Source organism: Melanotaenia boesemani, chromosome 11 (assembly GCF_017639745.1).
Source record: "Melanotaenia boesemani isolate fMelBoe1 chromosome 11, fMelBoe1.pri, whole genome shotgun sequence".
Lineage (NCBI taxonomy): Eukaryota > Metazoa > Chordata > Actinopteri > Atheriniformes > Melanotaeniidae > Melanotaenia > Melanotaenia boesemani.
Window position 1 is genome coordinate 8,593,718 of NC_055692.1, and position 27,013 is coordinate 8,620,730.

At 38.7% G+C, this 27,013-nt stretch overlaps 1 protein-coding gene across 5 annotated transcripts in view; it reads right to left on the reverse strand.

Moving 5' to 3' along the window:
• Window positions 1–27,013, reverse strand: part of slc20a2 (solute carrier family 20 member 2) — a 46,440-nt gene continuing 19,427 nt past the window's right edge. For 2 of the 5 annotated variants that reach the window (XM_041998436.1, XM_041998440.1), the window contains exons 2-11: window positions 17,237–17,812; window positions 14,934–15,074; window positions 14,351–14,436; window positions 13,644–13,740; window positions 13,370–13,489; window positions 12,041–12,274; window positions 11,288–11,918; window positions 11,000–11,185; window positions 8,383–8,467; window positions 1–4,072 (exon numbers count right to left, since the gene is read on the reverse strand). In XM_041998436.1, the coding sequence (XP_041854370.1) occupies window positions 3,908–4,072; window positions 8,383–8,467; window positions 11,000–11,185; window positions 11,288–11,918; window positions 12,041–12,274; window positions 13,370–13,489; window positions 13,644–13,740; window positions 14,351–14,436; window positions 14,934–15,074; window positions 17,237–17,525 (2,034 nt within the window). In that variant the 5' untranslated portion in view covers window positions 17,526–17,812 and the 3' untranslated portion in view covers window positions 1–3,907. Of the gene's footprint in view, window positions 4,073–6,960; window positions 7,046–8,382; window positions 8,468–10,999; window positions 11,186–11,287; window positions 11,919–12,040; window positions 12,275–13,369; window positions 13,490–13,643; window positions 13,741–14,350; window positions 14,437–14,933; window positions 15,075–17,236; window positions 17,813–24,651; window positions 24,670–26,114; window positions 26,362–27,013 lie in introns of those variants that run through there. The other 3 variants (XM_041998437.1, XM_041998441.1, XM_041998438.1) reach the window with 3 other exon arrangements.

Below are 27,013 nucleotides of genomic sequence, written 5' to 3' on the forward strand. Positions count from 1 at the left end.
AATTGCTCAATTAAAAAAGTCTTTAAAACTTCCAAATAAATGTGTGATGACAAGCTGGATAAGCCGGTTGCTTATCTAATTCTGGTCCTACTACTGCTTGGACAAAATATTTTGTCCAAACATTTATTACCTTTAAGTTTCCTGAAGTCTTTACATTTTAAAAGGCTGTTTGGATCAACTTCTCCCATGTAGCTATTCAGTTCAAATAAATGTTGATAAAAAAGAAAGAAGAAAGCCTCAGCACCACCAGAGGACAGTTTTCATTTTCGTTCCCCAACTTGAGCAGTGCGCCCCTTTTGGCCTATCAGGACTCAGAATGCATAGAGAACAGAAAAAAAGGGAGAAAAAAATGTGAATCACAGAGGGGGGCTGCAGAGCATGGTGGTGATATAAGAGTAAGATCGGTGAGAAGGAGAGAAAGTGGAGTCCTTTTATTTGTTTCGTTCAGGTTTCATTTTTCAGGGTTATAAAAATCTGAAGCATACCCGTTTTTTTTATTTTTATTAATTAAGTTGTGTTTCCTGTTTTTCCACTAAAAGATTTTTGCAGAATTTTCCTGGAAAAAAAAAAACTGGTGGAATAGACAAAGCTGTAGAAACAGAAGGAATTTTATTCGACTGAAAAAATGAGAAAATGTGCAGATCTGTGTTTATTTGGTCTGGAGGACTCTTTTCATCGAGTCAACAACAGATTCATAGCTATGACTGGTGCTGCAGAAGCATGACCCCTTTACCTTTAAGTTTTGCAAAGTAAAACAAGCTTTTGTTGGCTGATGTCGGCAGACCTAAGACAGATGCTGCTGTAAATGTCGCTTCTGCACATTTATCATCCTGCATACGTCAACAGAAGCCACAGCAAGTCGGTGACAAGTTAGCAGCTACACAAGCTCCCTTTAAAGTCAATGGAGGCAAGAAAAAAAGTTCTTTGTGAAACAAGGTTTGATCTCTTGTGCATTATTAAATTTTAAAAAGTACCTCATTCCTTGCTCCTCGCAACAAATATAGTGAGGATATGAATACACCAGCTCTTTGCAGCCCCCTGTGTAACACACAGCCAGTGGCAAAGTAAAAAGTCATGAGCTCCAACAGAGGTCAGCTACCAAAAGACTAAAGGACACAAATGAGCTCACAGTCCAGTTTTAGTGTTTAAGGGTTTTTTTTTTTTTTTCTTAACTACAAATATCTAGCTTCTCGATATCTGAATCAGCAGCGTCACGCTGTCCTCTCCTTGCAGCTCATGATTGAAGCAGTAGGGAAACAAAATTACAAAGTGTTTTCATCTAAAGTTCAAAAATAAAAATGGTAAATTTAAAAAAATCTGATCTACTGGCCACCGACACATCAGTCTACATGTTAAAGGAGCACATTGAGCTTTGAGGAAGTGTGGCACATGGCACCGGCGAGGCAACGCTCTGAAAATAAGCCCATCAGCATGACAGCCTGACAACAACTAGCCCCCCACCCCCCGCAAGAGCTGCCAGTTTCTCCGTCAAGCCCTCAGTGTCTCCTCCAAAGTGTCTGGAAGCTCACCCAGGTTAAAACTCAGATATGGTAGAAAAATATATAGTTTTGATGAAATTTCTCTAAGTTACTCTTTTCGTTACGGAATTGCACCCACACATGTAGTGTTAAACATACTGTAGTAGTGTAAAGTGACAGGGATCATGATTAGCACTACTCCAACACCCAAAGAAAAACAAGTCATCACGCACACACTTGCTCTCTTTCTTTCTAGACACTTCTGGTTATTTTTTTTTTCTATTTTTCTTCTTTTTTCTTGCACTTAAAAATTGATGGTTAATAAGCTTGTCTTTCATTGGCATCGTTAGGCAGAAGTTTTTTTTTCTCATTTTTACAGATACTCTACAATATGGTTACGATGTAAACACCACAGTACTTAATTATTTGACTGTATCTGCACAAAGTAAAACACAGTGTTACAAGGCATGTGGCTACGTAAGCATAGATTTGTTCATGGGAAACAAAATAAAAATAGACACATCACAAGAACAAAAAAAGAACTTGCATTATCTGGCATTGAGTTTGATCAAATAAAAAAAAAAAACAACCTCTTAGACTTTGTTCATCCACTGGTCAGTTGACCCCGTTTAAAAGCTGGTGATGATCGGTACTACTACCCTCCCTCCCCCCATAAAAAAATAAAAAATAAAATAAAATACTATTCCTCTCTAACACAAACGTCTTATGATATCTCGTAACTTTAACACCCCTCAGTTTGACCATATGATATCTAGCTAACTTTTAGCACTTCGACTGAAGCAGTCCGTTATGAGGAGCTACATGTGGCTGGGGTTGAATCCCCTTCCTTTCCACATCTGCACAGCTGGCTGACTTATGACACCAGTTTCATGTTTCAGTGTTTAACATGACACATAACTGCTTTTGTTTTCCTTCTAGGCATCTTGAGAGACACATGACAGCTCTGTCACATGGAGGATATGAGGAGTCTCAGGGTTGAACTTGAGTATAAGAGTGTAGAGGTCCGTAACTGGGGGGGGGGGGGGGGGGGGGGGGCAGATATAACAAAGTGACTCCAGTAAGTAAGCTTCATGTAGGAAAATAAAGGCATACGGTTTTCTGAGAGCGTGTGGATATGTATTTGTATGCCTCAGCTCTGTTTTAGTGTTTTGGCATCTGTTGCACCTAAACGTAATTCTCCTACTTGTAACCATCATGCTGCAATGGTGACAACACAACTAACTTTGGCATGGATCTGCTCTGAAAAGAGCGACCTCTCTCTCTCTGGTTATCTTAAAACCATTTTCTCAAGTAGGGAAACTTTAAATTAAGACGTTTTTCAGTCAATACTGTTAAATTTCCCAAAACAATAAAAACCAAAAGGAACTGAAGAGCTCTTCTGTACCGTGAAGAGATTCCTTTAAATCAAAATTTTTCCCACCTGTGAAGTATTTTTATGGGCATGAAACATACTGTTAATGATTACCCCCCGCACTATAAGATTAAAAACAAACCATGATCCCCAAACTCCTTAAGGACAGTATTTACAGTACAAATTACAGTATAATACATCATTTAAAAATATGAGAACCATCTCTACAAACATACAGGAGCTATTGACAAAAAAAAAAAAAATCAACTCTTTAGTAAATTAGGGTTTCTATGGTTTCTATGGAAAATCAAAACAAAGAGTGATGGTTGCACCACTCTGTCTGAGGCGTCCTTTCTGTTTGGCCCCAGTTGTACCGGGCTAGCATGTTGAAAGTGAGTTGGTTGGGTTGGTTGACCGCACGCTCATCTTTTCTTTTGTTTTAAAGCAAGCCGTAATACACATTGCACTCGATCCATTATAGCAATATGTACAAGGTTTCTTTTCCGATCTGGAATATTAAATGTGATAAGCATTTGACCAACAATACTAATTAGTATCGTAGGAAGAATATCTGTCTGCAGAATTAACCGTTCAATTTCTTTTTTAGTTTTGAGGCATTTTTTTATTCCTGTCTCTTTTTAAATGAGGCTTAAAACTGAAACTGTTTCTCCCAACAAACAATTCTTCTTAAAGGTTCCCTGTTATTGTCTTATGTACAGCAGATTGAACGGTACATTTCCTATGCACCAAAACAGAGAATAAATAAAAAAAAAAGAAATAATGAAATGATGAGATACTCAGATGAGTCCCACAGATCTCTGGAGCCAGGCAGCAAGTGAACCAACCCTCCTCACATCCACAGTACAACCAAGTCCATCTGTAAACCTCTGCAGCTTCCTCTCTTTGCGATTCCCCATCTCCACTTCCTTCTTCTTTATCTGCAACCCCGACACTCGAGCTATGATTTTTTTTTCTTTTTTTACTTTTTTTTTTAAACTCAAGTTTCCCTCTCTGATGCTCTCCTTCCTCCTCTGCTCACCCTCCCCGCCGTGCACCCTCAGACGAAGGGCAGGATGCCGTACACGAACAGGGCCATGATGGCAGCACTGAACAGGCCGGCAACAGGCACCGTGACGAACCATGCCAGGAAGATGTTCCTGAAGAGGCGCCAGTCCACAGCTTTCTTGGAACGGATCCAACCCACGGCTACGACTGAGCCCACCTGGAGGCCGCAGGCCAGAGAGAAAAACAATCAGCAGCAGTACAGAACACAATGTTCAGAGTAGTGAAAACAATGAAGAGCTGCAGGCTGCCCTTGCTTTCCTCATGATGGAAGTTCTGCAGATTGTTTTGTGTTTGTATTCTCTCTGCTTAGTTTCCCAGGCATCAATTTCATTGTTCAGTTAATCTATGAAGTTATGTTAAGACACTGTTTTTGTTGCTCTAATGGAGCAATAAACAGATTAAGTACCAACTGAGACGTTTAGGCTTTCACATATAATTTCAGTTGGTACAAGGTTTCCATCAGCAGCAATAAGATGGTATAAATTTAGTCTATCACAAGTACTTAAGTACAAACAATTAAAATAGTTAAAACCTCTGCTTGTACACAAATTCCTAGAATAACTAACCAATACGGATGCATTTGTGGGAATGCTGAATCATTCATGGTACAGAAACAATATCTTACAGGATGACCACATTTATGTGTAAAAAAAAAAAAAAAATTAAAAGCACAATTTTAACTCTGATCAGATTCAGTAGCTGCATGTGAGAGAAAAAACTAACTAAAAAAAACAAACAAATAAAGGGTATTTAAATAAAGATTGTGTTTGTGACCTAATATCTGCTGCAAGTGAAGAAATTAGTAGCTCAACAGAGAAGCATTTGCAGCCTTCAGCTCTTCATTCAAATGTTAGTTATTGCACGCTGATCTTAAAGGTTATCAGTTTTACACATGGAAGTCTGAAATTACTATAAAAATAAAGTACTTACCTTTTTATTTAGCTATAAAACTCAAAAGGATTTTAGACTTCCACTAATGAATTTCATATACACTACTGTTCAAAAGTTTGGGGTCACTTTGCCATGGGATTCAATAGGGAAGTGACCCCAAACTTTTGAACGGTAGTGTACAAAACGAACCATTTACTTACAAAAGAATCAAATCAGAAGAAAATGAAATGAGAAATCATTTGAGAGGACCCAGTAATATTTTCAGTATTGACGTTACTTGTGCAGTGACTCATTTTAGCCGTTTGTGATGCTACTGTAGGACAGGGGTGACACTGAGGCGGTCTGCACTTATACGGCCAGAGAAACACGAGAGGCTTGACACCCTCTGGTTTTCCACTTATAGTCAGTCACATTTGTAGTTGAAAAGATCAGTCTTACACTTAGTAAGTCAAGTATCTGATCACATAAACAATATCTCCCTGAAGGGAAATTCTCATGAGAATAAATGGTATTTTTTGTTTTTGTTTTTTTGTCTATAACATCTTAGACATTCTTCATTTTGAAGCATTCTTTCAAAACAAGAGCCCTCAGGGAGCAGAATCTAACATTTGTGGTCACAAAGTTTGTTTACAGGCATTTGTAGCATGTTAAGAATGCGGTGACCCCGGTGTTGGAGCTGCCTACAGAGCTTTTGAAACCACAAGTCACTGCACTGTCACATTATAGTGATTCACGCACCAGGGTAGGGCATTGATTTGATTTTACCTCAGTGGAAGAAGGGAAAAAATAAGAAAAAAAAGGAGCCTGCGAAAAGAAAATACTCTCTCCGACCTGACAGAAGTTAATAAAAACCAAATCAATGCCCATTAATGCTCATCCCCTTGCAAACACATCAGTATCAGAGATGTCAACAGATGCTGCTGGCTACACTCTGCAAACCCAAGAGGTGCTGAGCATTATCAGCATCTATTCTTTTTTTTTTCTTTCTTTTTTAATGCAAAAAGCCTTAAATATATCCATCTAAAATTAAATTATTATTATTATTATTTTAAAGTTTATCCAGAAACATCTGAACATCTCCACACAGTCACCAAATCATTGAAATCACCACCAGTTGTCGACCTCTAACCATCAGTAGGTTTAGCATTGTAGCATAGCAGGTGATTATCGGAGGTATTAGGGAAGAGAAAACATAGTATTTGGAAGTGAAGAGTGAAAATATGGAATGGATGGTGATGCTGATGTTTAGATAAACTGATCATGAGTAATAAACAAACAAACAAAAAAAAAACAGTTTTGAATCTTCTGCAGTTTCCCCTCAGTGGACTTAAGGTTTTCAAATTTAGGTTTTTAAGTCATTACTTTGCAGGAATGTAATTTCTCTTCTTGTTGCTTCACTGACATGTTTTACACCTTAGGTCCTCGTCAAATACAGGCTAGAACATTTGAAGGCAAAAAAGGGATAATGGCTAAACCAAACTAAGCTAAGCTTCTCTTGCATACAGCTTGAGAACATAAATGGTAAATGGACTTGTACTTATATAGCGCTTTTCCAGCCAGTTTGTCCACTCAAAGCGCTTTACACTACTTATCACATTCACCCATTCACACACACATTCACACCCCGATAGGCACATCGGGAGGTAACGTAGGGTTAAGTGTCTTGCCCAAGGACACTTCGGCATGTAGTCAGTGGAAGCCTGGAATTGATCCGTCTACCTTCCGGTCGAAAGACGACTGCTCTTCCTCCTGAGCTACAACCGCCCCAAAAAATCAATTCTCTCCTCTAGTTCTATTAAAATATAAATATTATTGCTTAAAACACATGTTCAAATTGGACTTTTCCCCAAAGAAATTATGTTTAATTAATCATATCACAAAAACAAAATAATTCAACAACTTCTGATAAACCCAGCTAACTGCTTTTAAATAGCATGACTGAATAGCTTTAAATTTGTTATTTACAGATGGGTTTTAATGCTTAAAACCTTCACTGGGAGGCTTTGTTGTTGGAGGAAAACTGCAGGAGAAATCAAAACGGCAACTTCGGGAGTTGTGATTGTTTTTTGGTGATTCATAGCTAGAGGTGAAGCGATGAAGAGGAGCTCTGTGAGAGCCCCGTTACCACAGCTTCACTACCAGTGACTCCAATACCTTGCAGTGGGTGGAGCTTATTGGGATGCCCACATTTGATGCAACAAGCACTGTTAGCGCACTCATTACTTCAATGCAAAATCCGCTGTGAAGACAGATGAGTAGAGAGACAGAAAGATGGAGAGGGAGAGGTCAAAAAAGTGGAAAACAAGTGAGACAGGTGGGATCAGGGTGGGGGCAGGAGGAGGCTGGTGGTGAGGATGGTTGAGGTGGTTGGGGGAGTCGGCTTGCAGGCAAGAGCAGGAAGGTGGTGGACCCCCACGCCAAACCATGCCAGTGCTAAGAGGGCAAAATGGAAGAGAGTTGGTGGAATGAAACAGAATGAGACACCATGTGGGAGGGTGGGGTATGGGGGGCAGCGGTAAAGAAACAAAAAAAAAAAAAAAAAAAAAAAAGGGACTGGAGCGGTCCGCTTCAACTTCCTGCCTGGATCTGGTGTTCCTGAAAAAAAACACAGGGGATGGGGGCTGCACACTGCTGCCTCGGGCTGGACACATCTGGTACTTTTTAAAGTGTAAATGCATATAAGATGCAAAGATTCTGCTCTATAGTAACATGGGCATTATTCGAACAGTTTTGGCAACCATGACCTATAATCAAGCTGCTGTCGTATCGGCTGAATTTATTGCTAGATTATGGAAAACAAATGTTTTTGCATATGCCAAGCAGGGGCTCTTCAACCAAACATTATTAATGCAAATAAGCAGCTTAAGAAAGCCCTGATATGCAATGACAGAGCTAATGACGGAGAAGGATCGCTTAAATCTTTATCTTTGTACTTATTGTACACAGAAAACACAAGAGGTGTCATTTTCAGCCCAAATGTGGGGCCTTGCACACTGTATACAGCTTCAACAACTGCCAGCAATAAAGTCAGATTCAAAAGAAGGAATTCATAACTTGAATGGTCAGAGCTAAAGAAGCTACTTGAAATCCAACTGCTGAGAGGAAAATGTTATAATTAAAGTTAAATCAGATGAGTCCATGAACGTTTTATCATCAGCTAATCTCTTATTCTGTTACGATTTTATCTGTTCAGAGAAATTTGAGAGGAAATTAAAACTGTGAAAGTAGTCATTTGAAATGTTGAGACATGCTTCAGATGAGTAATTACAGCATAGCTCCATCCAAAACATAATTGCTTTACTTTTTTCCTTATAGAAATGTTGACATTGTCCAAATCTCAGTAATTAATTCAGCTTGTACGATCTTAAATGACAGGAATGATGCCCAAAAAAAAAACAAAATCCAAGTTTTGATGAAGAAAATTATTTTTTTATAATAACCGGGACTTTGCTTCATGTCATTATTTTTAGTTGATGACTGCAAGCCCGGGGGGCAGTGTGAGCTCCTTGTCCCCTGTGGGGGGCGGGGGCCTGGAGGGGAAGTTAAGAGGTCAGCTGGAGGGCCACTCAGTCATACCTTGCAGTGCGTGGTACTGACAGGGATTCCGATATTGGAAGCCAACACGACTGTGAGTGCAGAAGCCAGTTCAATAGTGAATCCACTGCGAAGGGAGGGAGGGGAGAAGAGGAGGGGTTGGGGTGGGGGGATCAAAAAGATATTCTTCACTGTAATGTCTGGAACAGTGGTGCTGATGGCACGGCCTCACCAGCATCCACATTAACCACAACAGGATATTCAACAGTTTTTTTTTTTTGTTTGTTTTTTTAATGGCAGCACATCGCACACTGAAAAATAAATGAAATATTTTTCAATAAATTACTAATCCCACAGGCAGCTACACATAAATTAAAAACAGCTTTTGTGAGGTTTTAAATTTGTAGGTAATTTAGAGATGCGTGGTTGCATGTGACACACAGACAGGGCTTTGTGTGATGCTGTCGTGCCTCGTGCTTACTAGAAGGCATTTCTCTGAAGTCATGCCCTGTTTCCAGAACACTCCCACTTCAGACCAGTGGATAAACTGGAAGAGAAAACTATTAAAACACACAGACACACACACATGCTTAAAAAAAAGAAAAAAGAAAAAAAAGAAACTAATATTTAGAATTAGGTCATAAAAACGACTTAATTAATGAATGACGAGAATCTGCAAATCAAAAAATTTTCCCGGTCGCTGGTGTGGAGTTCTAAACCAGCAGGAGCCAGTCTCCATCACAGCATGGCTTCACAATTTTGAGCTTATCTTGAACATAACTTTTAACGCCTCAGCAAATTAACTGCATCATTTACACTTGTGTTTTCCCTCCCCGAGTCAAAATGTCATTAAGAATGCCACAGTGGAAAATCCCTGGCAAGTAGAGATATTAAAGATCAAGTGGCTCAATGAAAAAATAATAAAAAAAACTTTCAATTTTAAAGGGTTTTTCCTGGTATGGAATATTAAAGTGCGTAGATATTTTAGGCCCTAAATTAATATTCAAATAAATATATGTAGTTATGTATGTAGCTTATATGTATGTATGATATGCAGTTTAGATAACACACACACACACACACACTTTGATGTTCTTGCCTCAGACAAGTTTCTTTCTCAGTTTGATGCATGGAAGCAGACACTGAAGAAAATGGACTCTTCAGAACCGTGAACCAGAGCAAATTTGTTTTTGGATTTTGGCAGCAGAGTCAGGTGGTGATATAAGAAGGAAGATAAAAAAAAGAGGAAGGGAGCACACAAAGAGAAAAGAACTTAAAAAAGAAAGAGTAATAAAAAAAAAGGAGAGATTTAAAGAAAAGATTTAGAGATGAGATGGCAATGAAAAAATGTGCAGACAGAAGACAGGAATGGGAAGTGATGAAGAAAAGGAAGGAGGGGGGGGGGGGGGGGGGGTGATGAGTTGGAGAGGGTAAACCACAAACAGATTTACAGAAGAGAGTGGGATTGAGAAAGGAGGAAAAAAAAGAAAAAGTGCAAGAGAAGGAGTCAGGCTGGCGTCCCTTCCTGCGGTTGGAGAAGCCAACGTTCCCACTGTGGCTCTGCCCCTCCCGCCCTACTTCTCCTCATGAAGAATGCCAAACAACTTCCTGTAACGCTGTGTGATGTTCCTGCCAGGCAACAACACACACAAACTAAAAAAAAAAAAAAAAAAAAACCACCAAAAGAGCTTGTTGGAACAATTAGTCCCTAATATGCATGCATCCATTCAAACTAACACTAATACAGTACACTCAACCCAGTGTGCACAATTTTTTTTTATTATTTTTTTTTCTTTAATACACACACACACCCCTTAAGTTTGTGCGCACACACACATTCTTGAGCTAATCCGTGGGAAGACGAAAAGACTGCAAGAGACAAAAGGGAGGAAGATGGAGGGCACAGATGGAGGAGGAGCAGGGAGCGGTTTAGGATACGTAATGTCTACTGCTTTGGCTGTCCAGCAAAGTGAGCTCCAGGGCAACATTTGCTGTAGTTTGAAAGCCTATTTATTCATAATTATTATGTAATATGTCAAAAACAGCAGAGAAATACACAGAGCATGCCACTCCTTTTTCACTGCCTTTCTAAGATCTTAAAATAGAGGCAATTACTTGTTTATTTCTAACCATCTTATAAAAGCAGTGTGGATTGTGACTGCCAGAGCAAAGAGATTGTGATCCATTGTAAAATTATTCATACAAGGAGAAAAAAATCTTTTGTAACAGTTTTAAAAACACATAAAATTTTATTTATTCATCTACGTCTTTTTTTAAGTGAACAAATTGTTGTTCCATACTTAAGTCTTCATTAGTCCAGCAAAGGAAGGAATTTGTAAACAGGAAGCTAAAGAGGCAACAAGGTATAATAAACATTAACCACCATGCCTTGTTTTTTTCTATTTTCCTGTCTGCCGGTTGGGGATTACTGATTATAATTTGAATGATAAATTACGTTGTGTATGACCTTGTGTGTAGGCATTCTGCCACAGCTGTGTGCATCTAAGTACTCACCGAGGCAGCTGCTGCATTGGATTAACCTGTTTGTGTCAGCATGAAGAGGCTTTTTGGAGCAAATAAAACCAATTATGACGCTGACCTTTCCCCACATGTGGACACACACCTTTGCTCTAATGTTCCTGTGAGGTGGCTTTCTCACCTTGAAGGGGTGATGGGAGTCAAATCTTTTCCCATGGTCTGGATGACGCGGCGGCCCCACACCCACAGGCCAACACAGATGCCTATGCCACCATAAAACAGCAGCCAGATGGGAGTGGTAGCGTCTTGCATCACACCTCCCTGCTCATAAATCATCCACAGGGCCACCAGCGGCCCGATGGCATTACTGCAAAGATGAGAGAATAGTTAGAACTTTGATTCAACAGCGAACAAAAATCAGGATTTAGATAGATAAACTTTGACCAGTAAAAAGGTTTTTATGTGTCACCTGACATCGTTGCCTCCGTGGGCGAAGGAGCCGAAGCAGGCGGTGAGGATCTGCAGAAAGTGGAAAAGCAGATACACTTCCGGCTTATCCTTCTCCTCGTGATCCTCCTCTGCCAGCTCATCCAGAGGCACTGGAGCTGGGGCGCCTTCTTCCCCCACCCCCTCCATCTCTGTGGCCAGCTTCATCTCCACGCCTCCCTCCTCTGCTTCAATCTCTGCCTCGGCGACGGCGTTACAGTACGATGAGTAGCTATCGTAGCGAATCCGCTTTTTGGAGTAAGACACGCTGTTGCTCCTGCCGCCTGCCTCACCTACCAGCTTTTCACTGTCGTCACGGGATTCTGAGCGCTTGAGTGGCTGGACGGGCATGCCGCATATTGCGGCTGTGTAGCAGGTGTAGCTGTTATTGCGGCGCAGCAGGCGGTAATTGTTGTCAGGCGGGCCGGCGTTGGAGCGCTCGTTATCGTCCATGCGACCCAGATGGATTTTGTGAAGCAAATCTTTATACAGACCAGAGTCTTTGTGTACGGTGTGATACACCTGGCCATCGCTGCGCGTGTGGCCATCGAAGCTGAAGCTGCCATTGGAGATGGGTGACTTGAGGCAGCCATTGGTCATTGAGTGGGTCCGACCTCCAAGATAAAAAAAATTAAAATGAGACATTTATGACTAATAAAATTTTAACTATTCATTTCAAGTGTTCTGCCTGATCTTTTTTTCCCTCCATTTTTAATATAAAGCCAATCAGTTTTACCATAAACCCTGCCGTTTGGCAGGACAGTGCCTCCGTTTGCCAGATTGGTGAGCTCCCCACTGGAGTCGCGAGTTGCCCGATCACTACTGCCTCCGGTGAGCGGCACCACAGCCTCATCGGTGCCCTTTGCTCCTGGTAGCTCTTTAAAGACGGGGCTCTCTTCCTCCTCTTCAGGGATCTTGTCCAGGCTCTCATCAGAAATCCTGGACAGAGCCTGCTCCTTCTTTAAGCGACCTTTTGGAAAATCGAGCAATAACTAATCTTCATCAAGACAAAAACATACTGCAATACTCCATTGTTCACAACCATATTTCCATTCTTGTTTTTAAATCACGTAAAGCACTTTGTGTTGCTGTTGGCATGAAAAGTGCTTTATAAACAAAGTTTGATTTGAAACATCAAAAGAATTTAAATATTGGTGGAAAAGGCTACGATTTCAGAGAAAAATCTGGACGATTTCAAGTCAGGAGAGAAGTTGATAAAAATAGAAAAAAGCTTCTCAGATCTTAAAGAGATATAAAATATGCAAAAACATTCCATACACACATACGACTCGGCTGATCCAAACTAATCCTGCAGCTGATACCCTTAATGCCCTGTGAACCTTAGGCACATAATCAAGCCATCACGTTTTATTTTAAAGGATGGAGTAATATCCAGGATTAGGACGATAATGTTGATTATAATCCTCAAAGGCATTCAGAAGTTATGACACGCTAGGCAACAGGTCAAGTTGGCCTTGATGTCTGTGTGGAGTTTAAATAAAGAAAAAAGAAGAAGAAGAAGAAGAAGAAGAAGAAGAAAAAGAGAATAATTCTATTTTAAGCCTGAATTTGGATATTAACATTTCAGTCAATGTGAGTAAAAGTCCCCGATCAACCTGAACAATGACTACATCCTCCACTTTTCCAGACATTCGTCCTTATTTGCTTTCCACTGTTTTCATTTTCTGTGTGGTGAGTTTCATCGTTTTGCTGTAGGCTTGTTTTCCCATTAGGAGAAACAATTACTAACTTTGATTTGAGAGCTTTCTACACCACAGGCTATGGTCTTAGCCCCTTCCATCTGCCTTATATAGAGGGAATAAAAAGACAAAAAAAAAAAAAGGGAAATCTGAGTTGAACACTTGAGAGTTTACAGAGGTTTTTTCCCTGGTGGCTTTAGTGGCTCTAGCCGAGGTCAACAAGAAAACATTTCTGCTGGCCTCTTATTGTTTGATGTTGTTTTGCGTGTGCAGGCAGAGGCTGAGGATCTGTCGTTAAGCTTGTACCAGCTGAGTGCTAAGCTTTCAGACGCTGAGGGAAAGACTGGACACACACACACACTTACTTGCTATTTTTCTCCTCATCCAGGGACAAACGACTATCCAGACCAAGGCTGCACAGACGAGTGACCCGGCTAAAGTGATAAGAAAGATGGCCCACACCGGTAGCATCTCTAACCCAAGCACTGCAGATCGTAAACACACACACAGGTAAAGACCACAGCTTGCAAATGGTTTCAAATGACTATAGTCAAATAGTACCACTGATAAACAAACTCGTTTTATCACCTTGTCAGCTGGATCAACATAAGTTAGGAACAACTGTTGCCCGAGACTTACATGGAGCTCCAGTGTACATGATGGAGAATGTGTTGATCCCGATGGTGGAGGCGTAGAAGAGGGGCAGCGCTCGCAGGCCATTAGGGACAGAATCATCCTTTGTTTAAAAAATAAATATAAAACAATATATACAACACCCACATGGATATTTTTTTGCCTGATTTCTAATACAACAGCTTAACAACAAACAGAAATAAATAATAAAAGTCTCATCAATTTAATGGACGTGCTTCAGATTTTTCAATGTTATTAGACCTAAAAGTAATTCAGATCAGGCCTATTTGAAGGCGTGATCACGGTGTAAGCAAAACCAGATTTAGATTCATATTAAGTGTAAAGAAATAAATGAATTTGTTCATACAGGACTCTGCAGTGGTGACCTTACGATGATCTGCAACACAGTCTGCCAGAGACTCACTGTTACATAACAGATCTGCAGGTGTTGCCAAATCAAATGGCTTTTATCTGAGCTAAAGTTATGTGTACATGAAAGTCTGCCTTTAACTTTGAGTATTTAAACTAAGATTAACAATTCCCTCTCTACACATTTTATGGTAAAATTATACAGAGACTACATTGGCTATAACTGATGCAATATATCTGTGAAGCACTACCTAGAGAACATTTTTTAACATTCAAAGAGGACTCTGCTTGTGGGCACTTTTGTGTGCAGATGAATAATTATGCGTATAGTGATGTGTGCCCACCTTGTTGAGGATGAAATGTCTGATGAGCATGAAGAGGAGTCCAGACATGAGTCCAGAGAGCAAAGGGGAGATAAACCATGAAGCCACTAGAGCAGAAGAAAAAATCTTATAAGGAAACAGGACTGATGCTAACACACACAAATAGACACACAGATACAGCATCATTCACAACAGATTTGATGTAACAATAGTGTGTTTGTTCCAGTTTTTATAATTTTTTGGGACTATTTTTCAGTTCTTCAATTAGACAGATTTCCTGCATTTCCTAAAATGACTCTGGGGTAAGGTCTGGCTAAAAGTGAGAGCATTGTATTTCTAAATTAAATGAGGCCTTAATGCTCGTGTTAGTTTCATGAAACTCAAAAGGGGGTATACTAGCTCATTTACCTCACTTGAAATTAAATACTTGCTGTGCAAATAGACATCAAAAAAAAAATTCTGCAAACCCAACTGATGATTAACAGGTTCACTGAGCTAAAGTATAATTACTCCAGAAGGGATGTAGTGGAATTAACCAAATGGAGGTGTTATAATAATGGAAGCACAATAAACAAAATGTTCCTTTACAATAACTTGTCTTTACCAATTTTAACAAGCTGCATCCACTGCACGCCCTTTGTGCCGATGGCCACCATGGAGAAGCCGATGGTGGCTCCAACGATGCAGTGAGTCCCAGAGATGGGCAGTTTGAGGAAGGAGGCGATAAGCTGCCAGACCGCTGACCCTGTAGCCAAAAGACACATAAATCTCATCATCTGCTCTTATTACATTACTTTAGGTTAAACTGTAGCTGTGAAATAAAAAGACTATAAACTAAACAGCACAATCATTAAAAAAAATATTTGAAGTAGCTACAGTTTATTGCTTCTTTTTCTGAATTAAAGGCTTAAAAAAATACATAAATGGAAACTGGAAGATGCAAAAAGGCAACTTCAAACTGAAGGCCAGAGTTCAGTTTTAGTTTTGCATCATTTCCTAAAGGTGAACCAAAAAATGGTTAGGTTGTTGTAAAACCTGTTTTTGCCATTCAAGAGTCAGAGTCCATTGTTTGAATAGTGGACCTGAGTTGGGACTTCTGTTAATCACCACTGAGCTTAAAGGGGTTTTATTTAGACCTAAATGAGATCATGACAGTATAAACTGCTGTGTGTCATCTCTGCGACCTCCAGTCAAACATCAAAACCTGAAGAGAGGGACGGAGAAGCGCTTTCCTGATTCCAACTAATCAAATCAAGACGTAATAGTGTCTAATTTCCTAGACGTAACATAACAGTGACAAATGTGTCCTGTTTGAGCTTAACAAAAACTACTGAAAGTTTCCCAAGCATTCTCCTGTGGGAGACGGCCACGCCTGTTTTTTTCCATTTATTTCTTTTTCCCCTTCTCCGACAAGGGAATCCTCTGTTAACAATGCCATTTTATTCCTCGCATTCATCAGTCTTTCCATCTTTGTAATTGTTTTGTTTAAATGAGAGAGCGACTATTTCTTTCAACAAGCTATTTGAATGTTACGTTGGTAGATTTACACAGTTTAGATAGAGAGCACACAAGGTCTGGTAAATTATTACAATTAAATGTGTACTTTTTGTTTTTATAATTGTTGTTTTAATGAATGCCAAATAATTAGCAACAAAGAGTTTAAAAGTAGCAGTTATCAAATATTGATAGAATTTTGTGTGAAAATATACTCATGTTAAACTTCTGGGTATATTTAAAAAAGCAGCTTTTAATCATCAGTTTATCCAGTTTTAGAAAAATTTTAAAAAATGAACGTAAAATTGCTGCTTTCAGCTTCTTAAATATATGAACTTTCTGCTATTTATATAACTATCCTTAGAATTTCATAATAATCTAATATACAATTTTATAATTATATCACAATAATATATACATTAATCCATAATTATATAATTAAATGATTTTTTATTTTATCAGTTTGCTTTCACTGACAAGGAAATACTGTTTGAAAAGTAAGTCATAATAATGCACAAATAAAAATTTAAATAAAATTAAATCAATAGATTAATTTAAAAAGAATTTGGTGATGGACTTTTATTGTAAAAAGTTTGACTTTTCCTCAAATTCATCAATAACCAGAGTGTAAATGATCATCTGAAAGGGAAAAACGTGTACATGTTTCTGTTTTAACTGGGTTACAAGCAAAGCTGTACTTTAAATGTGGAGGAGATTTTAATTTATTAAATATTCAATTTATTTATCAAAGTACAAACAAACAAATGTTTCCAGATTTTCCTGCTATCAGTCTTTTTAATACTAAGATCAGAGCTCTATTGAGTCCAGACCGCAGTAGGTTGCTTATGAGTCTCATAATAATATTAAAAAATAAATGAAATATATATATTATGCACAAAAAAATTTTTAAAAGTCTGTAAAGAATTCATATTTTACATTAGTAGAGTAAAAATCAAAAGTTTCTCTTTTGCTCTGACAAAAAGTGATGTCTTTATTAGCATAATAAACTATTTTTACTTAGTTTTGTTTTCCTTACAGCCAGAAAGTATCGTCATACACAGATACATTTATTTCTAAGAATCCACTGGTGATGCAATTAAATGTGTTTCCTTTAACAAACTGCCCAAACTCGGAGAAGAGTAAATAAAATTATGTAAAGCAGATAAAGGCAACATCCTATCATTTTAGAAACTATTATAGCAAGCGTAATTATTCCTTAAGATAATAATAATAATCATTTTTATTTCAAAGCACCTTTCAAAACCCCCAAGGACACTTTACAATATTAAAGTAACAACATTTTTGTTGTTTAACTTGTTCACACTTTGGTGCCAATACGAGAATGACAGATAAACACAAAATCTGCATAAAACAGCAACAACATGTCACTGGATACAAGTTAGTCTGACTTACCAACCATGGCGCTGACCTCTCCTGCCATGAGTACAGGTACCGTGTCATTGTAGAGGGTGACGTCTATGATGCCCTTCCGGATAGTCTCTCCCACTTTGGCCCCGAGCAGCATGGAGCCCAGCGTCTCAAAGATGGATGCCAGGATACAGGCCTGCTTCAGAGTGACCACACCGGATCCCACTGCTGTGCCAAATGAATTAGCCACATCATTGGCTCCAACTGAAAAGGCCAGGATGAAGGCAATGATGAAGCCAATAATCACCATCCACAGATACGACTCCAAATCCATCTTGATATGATTTCACCAGAAAAATATCCAAGCAGAAGAAAAAAATATATAAAATCTAGCTTAAATATTCAAAAAAGAAGATGGAGAAGTGCTCTGTGCGTTTTCAGCGGAGGACTTGCTAAGCCTGCTCCTTTTCTTCTTCCCCTGGTTAGAAAGAGTTCGAGGGGAGAAGCACAGCTGCTAACTAAGCGTTTGAAGCTCAGTCCAAAGATTGGAGACTAGTGATGGTGGGAGCAGAGAGCATTCCATAGCTTAGTGTGAGACAGCCTGTCTGCACGGTCTTTCACCTGCAAGACAAAGAGAGAGGAGACACCGAAACAGATTAGTGTCATAAGCTATGATTACTCAGCTACTATCTGACAACACCACCATGTGACTTCCTCAGAAAACCTAAAACAAAAGAGAGAGGGAAGGACTAAGAGACAGAGGAGGAGAGCTCATGAGGATAATAGACAAAAGCTAAATCAAAGAAAAAAAAATAGATGATGATGGAGAATATATTTTAATGAAAGAGGACAAGCACTCCAGCAGGGAAAGCTGAGGACATCTCTGATAGCCACAGTAGGAAATCATAGTCTGCACTTCAAATAAATCAAATCTGATCACTCAGGGGGCTTGCTGTCAGCACCGGCACTATAAAAAGGCCAGTGTACAGAGAGAGATGTTTGCGATTCTTCCCACATTAGACAAGACTGGTATAGAGTCAGAGGGCAGCTGACATGTCAAAAAAAAAAAAAAAACACCTGCGTTGTCATCCACAGGTTTTGCCTTTGCTGCACTAAGAAAAGCTTCACATGGGAATTTCTAATTTACCGAGTTTAATTTTTAAACTATCTAAGCATCTATCACTGTCATCCAACACAGAGATGCCAGCAGAGATAATGGACAGAATTACAAAAGATATTAAATGTTTTAACATTGCAATACTGTAAAGCAGTTTAATCGAGCCAATCTAATTAAAACCGAAATGCTAATACAGAAACTGTCTCACTGACAAGCTTGTGGATGCCTTCCTGGCAGATTATGTCGTAGTCACCCCCTCTAATCTTTGCTCTTTCAGCCTCAGCATGGCTGCTGCAGAGCTCAATGAATGACAATCAAAGTTACACGAGAGTTTTGTAACAAGCTTTGGTCTGCAAGTTCAAACGCCACTGAAGGCTTCGGTGCAGCACAGAAAAGAAAAACTTGCTGCATGGATTTAGGTTCAGACTGCAATGCAGTAAGAACATCGGCAGGGATGTTTTACTGCTGCTCAAAGTGTGAACAGCTCGCAGAACTCAGCGCTCCACACTCTGACCTTTCTGTCGTAATTTCCAACCATCTCTTGAAGCAGTGTCACAAAACTTTACAACCACAGGAACATGCGCAACCTGAGAATAAACCTCAAGTTTGGTTTCTTTTCTCTCTAAATGTTATATCTGAAGATACAAAAAGGACGACGCAAAAACTTTTATGTGTGTGTCTTAAGTGAAAGAAAGATCAGAGTTAACACTAAGCCTGTTGATTTGGTAAATGGACTTGTAGTTATATAGTGCTTTTCCAGTCTGCTTGACTACTTTACAATACATATTACATTCACACACACACTCATACCCTGATAGGCACATCTAACTATCGAGTTAAGTGTCTTGCCCAAGGACACTTCGACAGGGAAGGTCAGGGAAGGCCAGGAATGGTTCTGCGGTTGGAAGACGACTGCTCTCCCTCCTGAGCTACAGCCGCCCCAAATATGCCAAAACTTAACAACAAGACCCTCCTTTTAACAAAAAGTCACAATCACGCGGATGAGATGATCAGATGGTAAAATGCTCAGTTTATAAAAAGGTAAAGATGTTGCAAATGGAGTAAAGCCTCGCATTTTGTGTGCTGCTCACTATCCGCACACATCTGCAGAAGAAACTAGTTTGCTGACTCTTAAAACATGAAACACTGCATAAACTATGCTATATAATTCAGTCCATTAATCATGTTAAAGAGGAGCTGTCTCTCACTACATGGGGTTCCTTTAAAGAGTTTTAACTTTGACTTTTTTGCCTTGTAATAAAGAACCTGTCAGTAATGTGGTCATGATGAAAACAATATCAGTGTGCTGCAGTAAAACTGATTCAAACAACGCTTTCACATCTTCTGCTGGTGCTCCTGAAAACTTGCAGCTCAAACCATTAGAGCTGCTCAGGGAGAAACGCTCAATGTATTCTGTATCTTTTTTTTTTGTAGAGGCGGCTTAAATCATGTTTGCATTCAAGATTTAACTTTTCAGGTTTAAATAACTGAACTGCAACTATAAAGCCATTTTAGTCCAGTCAGAACAGTGTGTGCACACTGCAGCAGTCATGCAGAATAAAATCAAAGGCTGGATGAAAACACTGGCTCTTACGTTTATGCAGAACTCAAATTAAAATGGGTTGATTACAGCAAGATCAAAATGTTTGCCCCTTGTTTTGGCTTTATATCTGCTAAAACCTGTCATATCTACTGGAAGCAATCGGCAAACATCTCTCGTTCCTGCAGCGTGCAAGGCGGCTTGTTTTCATCACAACAAAAGATGCTTTAAAAACTTGAGGCCACCAACAATGAAGCATCTGGTGGTCCTGGAGAAATCATCACACCACTAATGACGTGGTCTGGGTTCTGCCTCCTCTCTTCTTTTGTCTATGCAACATAATCAAAGTCCCTTCATAGGAGTTCATGGCAGCACATTTCCTTCTTTGGTTAACCCAGTTGTTAATGGGGAACATTAAATGTAAACACGTGAAAGCCTAACTAGTACATTCTCTCGGCGTGAACTGACTGTGCGATCCTCATGGCGTGGGGGGCAGATAGCTCTTTTCTAAATAGCCTCCAGCCAGCTTTGACTCCCTCCCCCTGACCAAAGCTCCATCTGGAACAGCTGAGGTTATTCTCTGCCATCCTTTATCCTTTGTTGAACCACAACACAGACATAAAGAAATGAAATCGGGACACTACCTGAGACACTGAAATTCATTACATTCATTAAGATGAAATAGGTTTAAGTTTCTCTTGAAGTACCCTAAAAAACTCTCCCCCTGAATTTATCATTTATTCAATGAATTATTAAAGATGTTATAAATGTACTGAAAACTTGTTGACATTTTCACACTTTTGTGAAGTGCTATATAAACAACGTGTTTTACAGCAGAGTTTGAAGGACTTACAGGAGGCTGTGCAAATGTTTAATCAGGGGAGCAACAGTGCTCACAGTTAAACATGCCTCTTTCCACCAAACACAACCCGCGCAATCCACAGAGGAAGAGTCTGTATAAAGGTCAAACAGAAAGTGAACAGAGCATCCTTTGCTGTGTGTCCAAGTGTATGAGAGAAGCTGGAGATCATGAGAGTGAGTGACTTGGGAGCGTTTGGGTGTGACCACAGGCACCAGCCGTTTTTATGATCTTAACATGGAATTTTCTAAACAGGGAAACTCTACATGACAGCTGCACCTGACGCAGTCCGACCCCTCGGCCTGCTGTAACACATGAACACCAGCTCACGTTCCACCACTGCCAGCTGTGAAGGTAAAAAATATTTCTGCCAGACTAAAATTTGTAATGTGGACGACAGCAGATCTGTCCAAGATTTTTTTTTCTCTTTAAGTTTACAGAAAATGGTCTGAAAATGAGAAAATATCCAGTAAGCAGCAGTTGTCTGTTGGCAGTAAATGGGCAGACTGTTTTGAAGTGATAAAAACACAACAGTAACTCAAATCCCCGCTATTTAAAACCAAAGAATGCAGAATAGCATCTCTGAGCACACATCAGGTCCAACCTTGAAGCAGATGTTCTACAGCAGCATAAGACCACATCGATGCCACTCCTGTCAGCTAAGAACAGAAAACTGAGGCTACAATTCACAGACTCACCAAAACTGGACAATAGAAGATGGAACATTGCCTCTCTGATGATGATGATGTTGTCAGCTGCAACCTTTAGATGGTATGGCCATGTGATGCTATCATGTCAATATGGAGCTAAATCCCTGAGGTATGTTTCCAACACCTTGCTGGATCAATGCCATGAATAATTAAGTGAGTTCTGAGGACAAAGGGGGATCCAACCTGGTACTAGAAGTCGGACTTGATAAGGTGTATATAATTTTGACGAACATATATTAGAAGGAGCAGGAGAAAAAAAAAAACATCAGTACCAGAAATAAACAAGTATCGAGATATTCTGGCTCCTAGATAAAGAGATCCAAGTGTGCCAGACAATTCTATCATGCCTCGTATTTTTTTTTTACTTTTTTCCCCTGGTCACTAACCTACAGGTACCAGCAAGTCAGCCAAACAAAGTATGAGACAAAAACAAAGGTTTACATCATCGGTGAAAGAGTTAAAAGTTTCATTCATGGGTGGAATCCAAGATAAACAGAAGTCATGTCAGAGAGAAATACCAACCAGTCAGTCTGACATTACCTTCACTTTAACCCAGTGGCTCTCTAACTTTTTCAACACTGTACCCCCTGTGGAATAATTTTTCAGCCAAGTACCCCCTAAACCAGGGTGTTAATTTACATTTTAGTTCAGTGGCCACATTCAGCATGATCTAACATCTAGCGGGCGTGACCAGTGAAAAAGCAGCGTAATAACTTTTGAATAATGAAAACGCCACATTGTCGCTTTGTTTATGTGCAAAGAAGTACAAATATATTATCAAGATATTTTACATTTCATTACCTATCATTTTAGAAAACATGACAACCTCAAATTTCTGGAGAAAAAGTGTAGTTTCAATAATATTTTACCTCAGTCACGTGATTTTATGTTATTTACTAATTTAATGTTAATTTATTTTAATTGATATGTTATATTTTATATATTTTAAATATACATTATATATGTTATATACAATCAATTGTAACGTTTTAGATTTATATTATTTGGTCAATTTTACACATTTTAAATGAATATTAATTTCATATAATATATATATATATATATATATATATATATATATATATATATATATATATATATATATATACACACACTGAATGTAATTTCTATTTTCTTATTATATACATTATATTTCTATCTTAGATTTTTTTCTATATAAATCCTTTTTGCATTTTAAAATTTTATTTCTTATGTACATATTTAATTTATTTTACATATTTAAACATATTTATTTTACTCGTTTACACATTCATTACAACGTACAGATTACAATGGAGCAAGAAAATTCACATAATTCACATTACGATCAGCGTAACTTCACACTGAACAACGACCCACCAAGTCAACGGGATACTTCTTTTATTCTCCCACAACATTTTTCATTCATTCATTCATCGTCTATGCCGCCTATTCCAACACAGGTTTGTGGGGAAGCTGAAGCGATCACTTTTTCATCATTATTTTTTATTTATCCCCCCCCAACAGAAAAATTCTCAATTTCATCTGAATCATCTCGGAGCGGATCAAACATATGTGTGCACCTGAAATGAAGTTTGAAACCTAAATTAAATATTTCGTCAGATCAAGAATTTATTTTTTTTTTTTTGTTATTCATTTGTAATCCAGCTTGTAGGTGTATTTTGACTAAAATACACTGATAAAAGGGATTTAATATTGGTAACATAAAACAGAAAAAGAAGGCAGGAATAATATTCAGTGGCAGCAATAGACCTTTTTTTTATTTTCCCCTCTACCCAAACATGCATAAATGATTATGTTTCTGGTTTACTGCTTGCTGAGATGCAGAAAGATGAACCTGAATGAAACTGTGGTGCCCTGAATTTAAATTAAAAACTGGAAGCAGTGCTTATTTGGCCAGAGAGAAGAAATGACATGTCTGTTCAATCATAATGCAAGAGAAACATTTGTGCCAGCACGAACAGGAGCCTGATGGTGTTTTGACTTGATTAGGCAGTAAAACTAATCTATCGTTATTACTTTTGACCTGCACATATTTCATGCCAACTAATTTCACAATCAAGAAAAGGCTATTTCAGTGCTAAATTCCATCCATACAAATTTCTAGGACAAATGGGGAACCTTGCTCAAATGTTTGAACAGCTCTAGTTTTTAGTTAACGCACTTAAAGTCAACAGGAAAGACAACAGAGAGAAATTAGAAACTATTGAAAAACTAGCAACAATTTACCTAGCATGGGTGCGAGGTAAATAGTAAACACATATCCCTTCAGATTTTGGTGACGTTGCTATCACAGCTTCTAATATAAATTTAGTAAATCCTCATGACTTCTGCACGTCTTTGCAATTTTGTCCAGTTGCACCAACTTAAGTGTAACTTTGTCAAACTGTGATTCCTGATACATAATCAGCTTTACGTCTGTGGTTTCTAACTGTTAACATGCGGATGTGTGTGTGTGTAAGAGAGAGGAAGGATAGTGATGCATTTTTTAATGACAAGTTACTTCAACAAAACTCTGACGAATGGGAAAATACTGCCTTGGTGTGAAAATGATGTCCTATCAAATTTCATCAATTACAAGACTGTTGCTTCCACTTTTCTCTTTAAACAAATGTAAATGTCTCACTTTTGACTCCTGAAAATGGGACACTGATAACTGATATAACAATTTATAATATTTAGAGACTCCACATCTCATTTCATCCATAATTTCTAACTAGTCTCTGCTATTTGAGATTTCCTAATTTGGTGTTAATAAAGTACAAATTAATCATTGCTCAGGATTTTTGACTCCACCTGTCCCTATTTTGAAGTGTCTTTGAGCAGAAGTGACCCCACCTTGTTCCTGATAAGCTGGCTGGAGCCATGAACAGCAGCAGTTTTTTTTTGTTTGAAAATGAAGGCTCCCCTAATAAGAACACTTGAGTGACATATTCTGTAAAGAGCCATGCCCCAAGGCTTATTTCTGGCAGACCCATTTTCCTTCTCTGGGTGTCAGGTGGCAAACAGTTCACATAATGAGAGCAATGACACACACACACACACACACACACACACACACACACACACACCGCAAGACAACACTGACAAAACAAGATTAAATTGGCTCTTTATGTCTGGGTTGAAATATTCAGCTAATGCATATTTAAACCATAAACCACATATTAAATGTGGATGCAGTCATCTAGTCCTTAAAGCCTTTAAAGTGTAATACAAATTCAATAAATTACCCACAAGTCATAAGGTCATTGTCTAGACAGACTTCTGATCTGTGTTCCGGTGGTGCTTCTGAAAATAGATTAAGGAAAAAAAAACGGAGATGAAAATCAGACTGTTTGGGAGCATAACTGGATTGACTGGCGTGACTGAGAGCCATTTAAAGAGACTAACAACCTGCTTAGAGGACGTGGACCAGGATGTTTACAGAATATTGAACTAAAGTAGCCTGCCAATTGTTTTTGCTGTTATTTTCCAGTAACTTTTGCTGTTAGATTGTTTCAGTTTAATCAGCTCTGAAAGGATCCCTGTTTATATATTTTCCATAACTCAATGTTCAACTTTATTATATCCATTTTTATGTTTTCATAGTTTATTTCAGTTTTAAGAACAAAGCACCATCAAAGTCCCAGGTTTTTTTTTTCTATTATTTATTTTAGTGAGAAAAAGTGATGATTAGCATCCCTTTTATTATCACAGTTAAAATAAATAATACATGGACCTTGTCAACCAAGCCAGTACTAGCTGATAATGTCACACTCCTCCATCTTGTTCAAATAAAAAAATACTTCTCAAAATGGTGAAGGCTAAATGTAAAAAATCAAAAGCAGTGGCTCAGAAATCATCACCATGAGCTGCATCCTTTTTTTATGAACAATGTGCAATTTAAATAGTCTTATACCCACTTTTTGATCTATCTTCAACTTGCACCATTTTAGTTTTGATTGTGGTTTCTACCAGCTAATCTCAAACTGGTACAACAAAGGCAAAGTATGGACGTCTTTTCTATAAGAGCCATTTAGTCTAATTATTTCCTTCACATGGAAAATCATATGGAAATATCAAATAAAGCTGCTTTTAATGATATATCATCTTTACATACACATTATATTAAAAAATTAGTTCAGTCAGCCATACTGCATAATAACATACAACTGCTCAGTATTTAACCCACAACAGCACCAGCCTGTAGTTACATGCGTTGTGAGCAATGAACTCAGTGAAAAGAAACGTGTGCAAACTACTTAGTGTGATTACTTTTCTAACCGTTTGCCGTCGCTGCTGTACAGCGCTCATTAATCTGCCTGGGATGCCACTGCACCACAGCTGGTGCAAAACAGTGTCACGAGCTACAGTCTGCATTGACATGCGGCTACACTATCCATTCACTGCCTCTCAGTCAGCAGCTAACCTATCTTCTCTCAGCACATGCTGAAAGGAGAGGAACTAGGACATACACACAGTGTCACATGATGACTCACGACATTGTCCTACCAGTACTGGCTAAGTGTTGCACCTGAAGCATAAAAATAATAATAATATATAAAAAAAAAAAAAAAACCTGCAGCCTGTGCCTCCAAGGACACGGGGTGCTCACATCTAACAGATGACATATTAACTTAAAAGATTCAAGACTGAGGATGAAAATTAAGGCAAACAGGCAGGCAAGTACAAAGCCTGTAAAATATACTCCCACTCACCTTCACGTCTCGGTACGTCAGAGGAAGGTACAGAAGTCATGGATATCAATGTCAAAGACAAAATGACAGTATTGGTGAAAACAGAAAGAAGGGAAATGGGAGGCTGGAAAAAAAAAAAGAGAAAACTTGGAACTAGACAGGGTTGGCATGTGATGGATGGGAAATAGAATTATGAGGGGGCTGGAAGAGAAACGCTAATGACAGAAAGAGAGAAGTGAAGGAGCGAATGAGGTTTGGTTAGAAATCAGCAGGTTGTGGTGGTGTTTGCAGGACAGAGGAGGAGAGCGCAAGCTTACAGGCTAGAGAGAGAAAGAGAGCAGCACAGCCAGCCGAGTCTAGACTGCCTCTTAAAGGAGCGTTTCTGCATTCGCAGCACACGCCAGCCAATGACAAATAAATGTCGGAAGAAGCTGTAGTGTGCTGCTGACTGGTTGTCTGTGTGCAGACAAGATGGACTGTAAAAACAGAGGCAGCCAATGACCGCTGAGGTGGAATGAAACTAGAAAGCGAACCTGTGTGACGTGTTTAATAGAGGGAAAAAAAAAGAAAAACAGTATTCAGATCAATCATGGACATATGCATTAAGAGAACCAACTTTCCCTTAGCTAGACAAAAAAGTAGGGCTGAATGATTTTAGCAATTGTTGAACACTCCATTGATTTGACTTGTAATAGATATATTAAAACATATTTAATTAAATGGTGTCAATCTCAGGTGTATTAAAGCTTATTAATTTTAGAGCATGCATAAAAGCAGAGCTTCCTTTAAGTGGAATGCAGTCCTCTATGATGCACCTGTAAATATCTGACATTTTGTGGTTTTTTTTTTTTTGTGATACTGTTAAATTGTGCAGCCTAACAGCATAGGTGACAGATCAACAGAAAATGTTCCCATGACAC